Raw genomic sequence first — 12,646 nt, forward strand, 5'->3', positions numbered from 1 at the left:
GGTAATCAAGGCCTGGAAAACATCTAGGGATGTTGGTGTTCAAATTGCCAAGGTTCAGGGAATTGAATCATTCTGTGAGGATGCCTGGAAGAAAAACAAAAAGAAGTTAGAATTAATTGATGGATTGTCAACGGATGTGAATCAACGGATGATGAAAGTTATCCGTTGAAGGAAGAAAAGGAGCATTCGTTGAAGGCTCATCAATTAAAACAGGCAAGTTCTTTTAAAAATAAAAAGAATGATTCAACTCTCAAGAACTTTGTCAGAAAAGGAGCTAGCACATCCAGAGATGTCAGTAAGGTGAATATAGGACACATGACTTTAGATCAGTTGAAAGATAGGCTTAAGTTGGTTGAGGATAAGAAGGAAACTAAAAGAAAATATAAAAGAAATGGGAAGGTAGGGATTAATAAACATAACAATTACACACCTGATAGGTATGCTCCTAGAAAAAGCTGTGTACATTGTAAAAGTGTTAATCACCTATCTGATAATTGCAAATCTGTTAAAAATGCTCCCATGCCTTCAAATCCCTCCATGCCTAACATGTCTATGTCACCTCTGCATGCTATGCCTGTTATGTCTCACCAGAATCCCCATGCACATTTTGCAAACATGCCATACATTAACAATCCTTACTTTACTGCATTTAGTATGCCTCAAATGCCATACAATATGCCTATGTGGAATAACATGTTTGCACAACCTATGCCTTATCAAATTCAATCAAATGTGTTAAATGATTCTGTGACTAACCCTACACTTCAACCAACCACATCTGAGACCAAGGTTGACCCAAAGTTACCTAAGTCAAAAGATGCAGGAGGAATGAAGTCTAGGAAAAAGACTAACAAGGCTGGACCCAAGGAAACTTGGGTACCAAAATCAACTTGATTGATTTTGTTGTGTGCAGGGACAAAGAAGGAATCTATGGTACTTGGACAGTGGTTGTTCAAGACATATGACAGGAGATTTCACCCTGCTCACAGAATTTAAGGAGAGAGCTGGCCCTAGCATAACCTTTGGAGATGACAGCAAAGGATTCACTATGGGATATGGCTTGATTTTAAAAGAAAATGTCATCATTGATGAAGTTGCATTGGTTGATGGTCTCAAACACAATTTATTGAGCATCAGTCAACTATATGACAGAGGGAATACTGTTTCCTTCAATTTTGAAGCCTGTATTGTCACAAGTAAAAAGGACAATAAAGTGGTTCTAACTGGAGTTAGAAAATGAAATGTGTACTTACCTGATTTCAACTCTACAGATGCAGAATCCATTACTTGTCTTCTCAGCAAAGCAAGTCTAGTTGAAAGTTGGCTATGGCACAAGAAGCTGTCCCATTTGAATTTCAAGACAATGAATGATCTAGTCAAAAAGGACTTAGTTAGAGGAATGCCTCTAGTGGAATTCACAAGGGATGGACTGTGTGATGCTTGTCAGAAAGGAAAGCAAAAGAAAGTATCATTCAGTAAGAAGCTTGAATCTGCAATTGATGAACCACTGCAACTTCTACACATGGATCTTTTTGGACCAGTCAATGTATTGTCAATTTCAAGGAAAAGATACTGCCTAGTGATTGTAGATGATTTCTCAAAGTTTTCATGGGTTTATTTTCTTGGATCAAAGGATGAAGCTAGTGAAATCATCATCAATCATATCAAGCAAGTCAACAATCATCCTGATTTCAAAGTAAGGAATATTAGGAGTGACAATGGAACTGAGTTCAAGAATTCAACCATGAAGATGTTCTGTGGAGTAAATGGGATCATGCATGAGTTCTCAGCTCCAAGAACTCCACAACAAAATGGTGTGGTGGAAAGGAAGAACAGATCACTAATTGAAGCTGCAAGGACAATGCTTGAGGAGTCAAAGCTCCCAACTTATTTTTGGGCTGAGGCTGTTAACTGTGCATGTTACACTCAGAATATTTCTCTAATCAATCAAGCAAAATGCATGACTCCCTATCAATTATTCAAGAGAAGAAAACCAACTTTAAACTTTCTACATGTCTTTGGTTGCAAATGTTACATCTTAAGGAATCAATCTGATCACAAAGGAAAGTTTGATGCAAAGGATGATGAAGGAATATTTGTTGGTTATTCTGCTGGAAAATCATATAGGGTCTACAATCTAAGAACCAACATTGTCATGGAATCTGTACATGTTGTGTTTGATGATAAAAAGATTGATGGACTAACAGATGAGGGGCATCATGAAGGACTCAAATTTGACAATATTGAGATATATTATGATGATAGTGAAGATGAGAATGATGAAGAAGGTATCTCAAGAAGAAACCAGAGTCTGCCTTTGGATAATGCACAAAATGCTGCATCCGTTGAAAGTCAAAATTCAGCTTCCGTTGAAAGAAACAATGCAGCATCCGTTGAAAGACAAAGTGCATCATCCGTTGAAGTTCATAACGAAGCATCCGTTGATCACAGTCTGTCAACGGATAATCACTTCACCTCATCAGTTGATAGAACTCCCATTTCCTTTCAAAGGATCAGCAACTCAGGGGGAGTTTCAACAAATCAACATTCTATCTCACATCATGACAATACTGAGGCAACCTCATCAAGGGCTAATCTACCCCTCAAAGGAAATGGACCAAGAATCACCCTTTTGAACTGATCATTGGTGATGCTACATCTAAAGTACAAACTAGAAGGGCTACTCAAGATGAATGTCTGTATAGTAGCTTTCTATCACAGGAGGAACCTAAGCGAGTGGAAGAAGCTCTTTTGGATCCAGATTGGATTTTAGCTATACAAGAGGAGCTAAACCAATTTGAGAGGAACAAAGTGTGGAAGCTGGTACCCAAGCCAAAGAACAAGAGTTCTATTGACACAAAATGGGTATTCAGAAACAAGATAGATGAAAATGGCATTGTCATAAGGAATAAAGCCAGATTGGTTGCCAAAGGCTATTCTCAACAAGAGGGAATAGATTTTGATGAAACATTTGCTCCAGTTGCAAGACTTGAAGCCATCAGAATCTTTCTAGCCTATGTAGCTAATGCCAATTTCAAAGTCTATCAGATGGATGTCAAGAGTGCTTTTCTAAATGGGGAATTGGAGGAAGAAGTTTATGTAAGCCAACCTCCAGGTTTTGAAGATCCAAATTTTCCAGACAATGTGTATTATTTGTTGAAAGCACTCTATGGACTAAAGCAAGCACCTAGAGCCTGGTATGAGACTTTATCAAAGTTCCTTCTAGATAATCACTTCACAAGAGGTACTGTTGACAAAACTCTCTTCTTTAGAAATGTTAATGGCTCTAAGATACTTGTACAAATTTATGTTGATGATATTATATTTGGATCTACAGATGATAAACTTTGTAAAAAGTTTGCTAAATTAATGCAAAGTAAATATGAAATGAGCATGATGGGAGAGCTAACTTACTTTCTTGGTTTACAAGTTAAAGAAGTTAGTGGTGAAATTTTCATTAGTCAAACTAAATATATTTATGATCTTTTAAAGAAGTTTGACTTAATGGATTGTTCACCTGCAAAAACTCCCATGGCCACTGCCACCAAGCTTAAATTAAACAAGGCTGAAAAGTCTGTGGATATTACAAGTTATAGAGGCATGGTTGGCTCACTTTTATATTTAACTGCCAGTAGACCTGATATTATGTTTTCTACATGTCTCTGTGCTAGATTTCAAGCTGACCCTAAAGAATCTCACTTAGTGGCTATTAAAAAAATTTTCAGATATCTCAAAGGGACTCCAAATCTAGGAATTTGGTACCCTAGAGAGTCTGGTTTTGATCTAATTGGCTACTCAGATGCAGATTATGCAGGTTGCAAATTAGACAGGAAAAGCACAACAGGCACCTGTCAATTTCTAGGAAACAAGCTTGTATCATGGTTTAGCAAGAAGCAGAATTCTGTTTCCATATCAACAGCTGAAGCTGAATACATTGCAGCTGGTAGTTGCTGTGCACAAATACTGTGGATGAGGAATCAGTTATTTGACTATGGTATAACTGTTGACAAAATTCCAATATTTTGTGACAACACAAGTGCCATTGCCATTACTGAAAATCCAGTACAGCACTCAAGAACTAAGCACATTGATATCAAGTACCACTTCATTAGGGAACATGTGATGAAAGGTACAGTGGAACTTCATTTTGTTCCAAGTGAAAAGCAGATTGCAGACATATTTACCAAGCCACTTGATGAATCAACATTCACAAGATTAGTAAGTGAGTTAGGTATGCTTAACTATTCATAATCTATGTCATCTATGTAATCTGTCTTGTAGCCTGAAATGAATTTGCTGCAAGAACAAAGTTGGCTTTAATCAAGACTTATCCTATCAACGGATATTCCCCATCCGTTGAAAGCCAAAATTGTTCTATCAACGGATATTCATTATCCGTTGAAAGACAAATATATTTCCGGTAATTTTATCCTTCAACGGATAAAATAGTGTTGTTCATCAACGGATAACTATTTACCTTATCCGTTGATGTGTCACGTTAGTGAGTGACAACCGTTGATTCTTTTACTCAACCGTTGATACAGATATACAGTGTTGTATGTATTTGTATTTACGGTAGTTTTCAGAATTTCTACAGTTTCATTTATTCCTGAACGGCTTTCACTTACTTAAAAGTATCATTTAATTATTTTAATTTGTGTTTTAATTCAAGAAAGTATAAAAGCCCAATTAAATTCTTATTTTCACTTTACGCTTTCTTGCAATTATCATTCTCTTTCTCTCTCAATTCTCAAGTTCTTCTCTGCAACCTCTACTCACAACAATGGCACCAGTAGTCAAAATTATGTCTCAAACAGGATTTGTTTATGAAAAGAATAATTTCATAGTCTTGGTTGAAAAGAAGGAAGCCCATTCTGATTATCACAAGATGATGGACTTCATCAAGAACTGCAAACTGAGCTATGCAATGCTGGAAGCCCCAACCATCTACTGTGAAGTGATTGAGGAGATTTGGACAACCGCAGAGTTCAACTCCACTGATATGACTATTTCCTTCTCTCTCAAGGGTAAGGACTATTGCATTAATTGTGATGATTTACAATCTTGCTTTAAGTTGCCTGAGAATAATGCCATGACACCACACACTGATAAAGATGTCTCTGCTATGCTAGATTCCATAGGCTATGCTTTTGATTCTACTATTTTAGGTAGTATTAGAAGGAAAGGCCTTAGGAAAGAATGGAGTTTTCTTGGAGATGCCTTTATTAAGGTTTTCTCTGGGAAGATTAGCAATTTTGATGCTATCACTTCATCTCTTGTTAATATGCTCTATATGCTAGTTTCTGATAGGTACTTTAATTTTAGCAACTGTGTTATGCTAGAATTAGGTTCCAGATTAGGTAACAAAGCTAATAGACCACATAACATCTACTTTGCTAGATTCTTTATGTTATTGGCTAACCATGTTGCTGAAGGTTTGGTTATATCCAATGAGAATAATAAACTCAAATGCTGGGCACAAGAGAAAAGGGTCCTTGCAGACCTTTTGAGAATGAACCTCAACAGCCAGGTGCCATTGGTATACTTGCCAATCATGAATGCACCACAGGTAAGTGAAGTAAATGTTTCTATAACTCCTACTATTTCCAACCCCAATGTTTCTTTGCCTTCTAGTGTGGCTATGGAACCTGTGTCATTGTCCAAACAGGCTCCTACCAAAGCCACCAAATCTAAAATCTCCAAAGTCAAGTCAAAGAAACCTACCTCTGTTGTTTCTCAAAAGACAACAGTTGTAACAACTACCATAAACCCTAAAGGGAGTGAACAGAGTGTGAGTGGTGAGGGGAGGGGTGATCATCAAAAAGCCCCCCAGGATAAGGTGGGAGAGGTGAGTGGTACCCATTCCAGCCAAGCCACAGTCTCTCAAAAGACTGTAGTGGTTCAAAAGGAGTCCAACACATCCCTAGTTGCATCCTCCCAAAAGGATGTAACTATTGAAAATAGTCCCCATCCAGGGACACAGAACAAAAGAGGGAGGGACACTGAAGCTAAACATTCACTAATTCAAGCATTTTCAAGGAAGAAGAAGGCCAAAACCCTAGTTTCCACACAAGGGACACACACAGCACAGATACACCCACCAGTATCCGTGCCTTCTCAAATTCAGCTTGATGTGATTCCAGCAAATGTGGAATCACAGCCCCATTCTCTCAATATAGACACACACCATTCCTCAAACTCTCCTACACCCTCTCTGGATGTGGATATGATATTCACATCAATTCCTGATTCTCCCTCCTTAAAACTCAGGGAGGAGCCCCACTCAAAACCTGGTGATCATCATCTTTTAGATGATTTGTTGGATCATCAGCCAATTCTTTCAGATGTAGTTGCAGAATCTGTGTCACCTCACTTAAAATCAATCCACACAGATTTAACAATTATATCACTTTCTATCTCTACATCATTTCCTTCTTCAACGGATATCTCTCATCCGTTGACAAGTGGTTGTTCTTCAACGGATAAGCTTAACAGCAGTTATCCATTGATACCATCAGTTTCCACTTCAACGGATACTCCCTATCCGTTGATGGCCTCTACACACTTAACAGAAACAACTCCAACTGTAGAGGACATGGCAACTGTACAATCACTTTTAGGCTTGAGGGAAGGGAGTGATTTTTTGAGTGAGAGGCTGGGTTGCTCCCAGGCAAAAGGAGAGGTTGAGAGTCACCAAATGCATGCTATTTCTTCCAGCATGGCAAAAGTAAGTGAGAGGAGTGCAACCTTAGAAGGTGAAGGTGAGGGTGTGAGGGTGTGTGTGAGCCAGGGGGAGCCCCTGATGCAAGAAAAGAGAGAAATTGAGAGAAAGGCAGGTACAAAAGCTATAAGGGTGGATCCAGTCATTGCTAGTGAGTTAATGAAAGTGGATGATGCAGATAAGGGAAGACAATTTCAGCAACACTAAAAAGCTGTCATTGATAACATTTCCTTGGATGCTGACACTTTTACTCACCCTGTTTCAGCCTATCAACTATTGGCTGCACAGGGTAATGTGGAGGCAGAACAGACACTACACATTGTACACACTTCAGAATCTCTTCTCAGAGACAAAGCTGCTGTCAACAGGCTGCCTTCTCAAGCTGGTGAGCCATCTGAAGAATTTGGAGTAAATTCTAATGATGATGACTCTAATTCTTTGAATGAGAGCATGAACTTAGGGGGAGTAGCAGGCCCAAGTTCTGTTCCTAATCTTCCTGCATGGGCATGGGCAAAACCATCAACACCAGGAGAGTTTGGTGTCACTTTGGTCAAACAAGTCATGACAATTCAGCAGGCCATTCAGGAGACTCAGGATGCTGGCACCAAGGCAATTCTTCAAGCTCATCTGGAATCTCTGCATCTCTTGCAGTTGCAGCATTACCAGCACAATCTAAGTGTGGATGAGCTCAAGCTGGACATTGCTGATCTGAAATCCTACAATGCTGAGAAATTGGATTCAGTTATACCCTATGGTACTATGCAAGATTTGTTGGGGAGACTAAGGAAGGCCTCTGATGCTGACAAGAGGTTGGCCAGATTGGAAGATAGGGTTCAAATAATTGAAGACTCTATGGTCACCATTCTTCAGAATCAACAAACTCAAACAAATCTCCTCATGCAGCTGGCACAAGCACAAGGCTTGACCCCTACCCTTGATGATAACAAAAAGGGGGAGAATGAAGGGGAAGGGGAAGGAGAGCCATCTACAACAGTTCAGATTTCTTAAGTGCTAGTTCCTGTCATCACAACTTCTCCACCAATTCAAGTCAAAGGAAAGCTAGATGGAATTGATCTAATCCAGATAGCAGCAGCTGAATTGCAAGTCAAAGAGCAAAGGAAGAAGATTGATGAAAAGATGCAACTAATATTTGGTTCTACAACTTCTCAATCACAATCTGTGAAGCATAGCACAAAAGTGGAATCAATTATTATGGAACTCAAGCCAGTAGGGAGACATAAGGATGGAGAAACTTCTTCCAAAGATCTGCAACCTATGGTTCTCAAGCCCAACAACAGATCCAATAAGGACTCTACAAAGAATCCTCTAAAAGAGGTGGATTTTCCTCTTCCAAAAGCAGATGAGGACAAGCTTTTAGGAAGAAGTATTGCATATCTCAAAGAGACCATGGATGAGGCTGTAAGGAGAAACATGGCTATTATTTTTAGAGAGGGAAAGAGCATATGTGTGATGCAAGGACATCCCAAATTCTCAATAGCCAAGAAGGAAGAAGCCAAACAGCTAAAGGCTGACAAAAGAGCACAAGCAAAGCTTGAAAAACAGCTAGAGTCAAGTCAGGCTGAAGATCAGAAAGAAATTGAAGACAAAGGTGAAGATGAAGCTATGGGGAACATGGTTGGTACTGAGATGGAGGAAAGAAGTAAGGAAGAATGGCAGAAAGGGAAAAGAAAGAAGGTCAATGCAAAGAGAAAGAAGGTAGATAAGACTGAAGAAACCCAATCAATATCCAAACCACTACCCTCTATTCCTGAACCCATTGTACCTGACCCCTTCATGAACATTCATGGTGAAACAATCATTCCCAAGGAGGAACCAATTGATTGGGACACCATCAAATTGCCCACCTTCCTAACCTCTTCTCCACCATCAAAGAAGCAGAAAAGAAGAATCAAATCAACACCCTCTAAAGCCTCAATCAAATTCACACAGAAGCCTAAGTCCAAACCTCAAAACTCTAAAGATGATTATGTTCACATCTGTGACATAAAAGAATTTTCAGACATTGAACTCTATCTGGATGAGCTGGAGGATGTAAGGGGAATAGCTGCCTACAGACAGCTACCTGAAAGACTAGTGTTCAAATACAAAGGAGCTGGGGAAAGAACATGGCCTCTTCACAGAATTCTGAATGAAGGCTACACTACCTTGATCAGAGTCTACTCAGCCATACATAAGGATTCTGGCTTTACCAGAACTTCCAGGACTGAGATTCTCAACAAGATTGCCAACATAAGGAAAACTTGGAGGGAGCCCAATGCTTTGCCTAGAACTTTACTCATTCCAGAGTGAGGTATTACAATTCACAAATCACCTCATTGGTTGATGGAGTTCAGAGACAACAAAGGAGTCAGAATATTTTTCAGAATTGAAGATCAGCTAAAGATTGCCAGTAATGAAACTCTCAAGGATATGCAATCTAAGTTAGATATCAATGAAGAAGATGAAGCTGAATTCTACAGACAACTTCAACTTCAAATGGAGGAGAATGACAGGAGGCTAGGAAAGAAAACCAGGGATCAAAGGAAAAGAAAGTAATTTGCTCAAGCTAAAGGAGCACCCTTGGAAACAATGTATTTCTTCAATTTCATCTCAGCATATACACTTTTGCAGCACTTTTGAATTTCTGCTTAGTTACAGTTTATATATTTGTTAAGTGTTTTGTTATCATCAAGCTAAACCCAAATTTATGCCTACAGTTCTAGTAGACATAAATAGGGGGAGATTGTTAGGAATATGTGTATTAGTTTGATGATAAGTTCAGCAAAACACTTAAGTAGAAATCTAGTATTTGTAGCCTCAACGGATAAGACCATCTTGGCTATCCGTTGAAGGAGTAGCCTTACTTAGCAATAAGTTTGGTATTGTGGCACATCTCACTCTCTGGTTTCAAGCTGTAATTCTTAGATGTTGTTAGGAGATAATCAGTCATGTTGACTACTAATGGATGTACAAGTAGGAGGGCTAATTGTAAATATTTCATGCCTTGTAATTTTGTATAAGTGAAGAAGTGTCAACTGATATTGAAGACCTTCAACGGATAAGAAACTAAGCTTCAACGGATGTCTCTAACGCTTCAACGGATAAGTGCTTCAACGGATAAAGCTTCAACTGCTAGAGCATCAACGGATAAAGCCATCAACAGATGAAAGCTTCAACGGATGCACTGCTAGAGCATCAACGGATAAAGCCATCAACGGATGAAAGCTTCAACGGATGCTCAGTCTCATAGCAGTTGATAGTGACAGTTAACAAAGCTGACAGAGGCACATGGATTGACAGAGATGTGGTAGCCTATTTCAGGAACAGCAGAAAAAGCAGCCGTTTTTAGTCTGGTTCAAAATGGAAGTCAACAGATAATTCCATATTACACTGGATAAAAATGGAACAGAAACAAGTGGAGAACTATTGTCTTATTGTACTTTATCTTTGTCTTCACTTGTAAACTTGGTGTTATATAAACCAAGTAGTAGCTAGTAATTAGATATGAATTTTCCCTGAGCTGTTTAGAAATATCAAGAGAGAAAATCATCTAGTTTGTACTAGGAAGCAGCTGTGATTTAATTTTGAATCACAGATTTTCTGAAATAACACATCTCTGGTGGAACAACAAATCCATCATAAAAGTTTTTAAGTTCTTTGTGTTCATTTCATTTGTATTTAAATATATATCTGTCTGCATCAGCTCCAAGCAATTCACACATATTTGATCACTCAAACACTTAGTCTTACAAATTGCTCAAAACTTGAAAAAGTTTTGAGATTTACATTCAACCCCCCCCCCTTCTGTAAATCTCATTGTTAGTCCACTGGGAATAACATTTTTGTATGCATAATTCTGATTTCAGTCTTAATTAGCCTCAAGGCTAACTGTTGATGTTGGCTTTTGATGATATTGAAACTTGTTATTTTGTTCTACAAAGGGGTTCTTTAATTGCGTAATGGTCATTATTTTCTTGCAATCGTGTTTGATTTTATGATAGTATTGTTACGCTTGTTTGTCTTTCTTTTCTCTTTTTTTATTGGTTTATTTGTTTATCGATTTTCCCTTATCTTGATCTTCTAACTTTGCTTAAAAAGTATGTTTGTTTTTTTTTTGTTTTATATAGTCTCGATAGACGATGGTTTTTCTTGTGCAGCAACCGTCGTTGCTGGATTTGATCCTTTGAACTTGTAGGACTTAGATCTCCTTTCCTAAGATAATTAAACTTGTTTTTATACAAGAGCTTTTATACTTACGAATTACACCACATCTTGAACAAAATAGATTGCATTGATAATCTAGAGTGGTGTCTTAGCGGGGATCTCATATCAACCCCTTTTCGCTAAAACTGCTTTTGTATAATTAAAGGTAATTCTGATTCATACATTTTAAACAAACTGATTACTGATAAAACTTCTTCAAGTGAATTGCGTTCCATGCATTCTTGTTGGGAGTACCATCGAGTGTCGACAAATGATAGGTTCCTGGTACAACAACCTCTGTTACTTGATAAGGTCCTTCCCACGGGGCTTTGAGCTTTCCTGTTATGGAGGGCTGAGATGTTGTTGACTCTCGGAGGACTAGATCTCCCACCAAGAATTGCTTAACCTTTACCTTCTTGTTGAAGTAAGATGCTGTACGCGCTTGTTGCTGGAGGACTCTGTTAGATGCTTCATCCCTGATTTCTTCCATAAGAACATTGTGAAGTTGAATTCCTTCCTGTGATGCTTCGGGGTCAAAGTAATCGACCCTCGGGGAATTGAGAGACACTTCGACTGGTGAGACAGCTTCTAAACCAAAGGCCATCTTAAAGGGAGATACTTCTGTTAAGCTCCTGTGGGTCGTTCTATAAGACCAGAGTACATTAGGAAGTTCTTCGACCCATGGCCTTGGTAACTCATTGACCCTTTTTTGATCCCCTGTAGGATTATCCTGTTGGTCACCTCAACCTGTCCGTTGGCTTGGGGGTAGGCAACCGAAGATTTGATGTGCTTTATTTTGAGTTGTGAGAGTGTTTCTGTGAACTTATCCCCTACAAATTGAGTTCCGTTGTCGGTTACAATGATTCTTGGTACCCCAAATCTGAACACAATGTATATCATCAAAAACTCGATAATCTCTTTCTCACGAATCTTAGCTAAAGGTCGGGCTTCGACCCATTTTGTTGCATAGTCGATGGCCACGACGATATATTGGGCTCGATTCTTAGACTTTGGGAAAGGTCCCACGATGTCTATGCCCCACTGAAAGAAAGGGCATGGGTTGGTTACTGGGATCATTTCTACTGATGGTTGATGGGACACCGACCCGTATAGTTGACATGACTTACACTTCCACACAAAATTTTCACAATCACTTTGCATTGTAGGCCAAAAAAGACCTTGCCTCACTATTTTGAGGGCTAGGTTCTTACCCCCTAAATGATCTCCACAGATACCAATATGGACTTCAACCATCGATAGACGAGAGTCTTCTGGGCCTATGCATAGAAGTAACGGGTCTACAAGTCCCCGACGATATAACTTGTTTTCTAGCACACAATAATTTTTTGCCTTGTATGATATGGATCTAGCTTCATTTTTATCTTGTGGCAGCTTGTTCTGCAAGATATATTCCAAAAAGGGTTGACGCCAATCCGCCATAGAAGATATCTCATTGACTTTCAACATGTTGGGGAATGGAGAGTCTAAGTCGATGGAGGGGACCTTTCTTTCCTCGACGTAAATTGCCTTAGATGTTGTCACAACGGACGAGGCCAATTTAGACAGTGCGTCGGCCCATTGGTTGTCCTCCCTGCAAATATTCTTGATTGTCCACGACTGAAATTTCTCCAACAAAGACATGACCATTTTCAAATATGTCGACATTCGAGCGTCGTGTGCTTTAAACTCACCCTGTAACTGTTTTGCTACAAGTTGTGAATC

At 39.0% G+C, this 12,646-nt stretch overlaps 1 protein-coding gene across 1 annotated transcript; it reads right to left on the reverse strand.

The window, feature by feature from the left end:
• Positions 1–11,123: 11,123 nt before the first annotated feature.
• Positions 11,124–11,528, reverse strand: LOC141673564 (uncharacterized). The gene has a single exon (XM_074480316.1). It carries the CDS (start codon positions 11,526–11,528, stop codon positions 11,124–11,126), a length of 405 nt encoding a protein of 134 aa, XP_074336417.1.
• Between the last annotated feature and the right edge of the window lie 1,118 nt (positions 11,529–12,646).

This window comes from Apium graveolens, chromosome 7, assembly GCF_009905375.1.
Source record: "Apium graveolens cultivar Ventura chromosome 7, ASM990537v1, whole genome shotgun sequence".
Lineage (NCBI taxonomy): Eukaryota > Viridiplantae > Streptophyta > Magnoliopsida > Apiales > Apiaceae > Apium > Apium graveolens.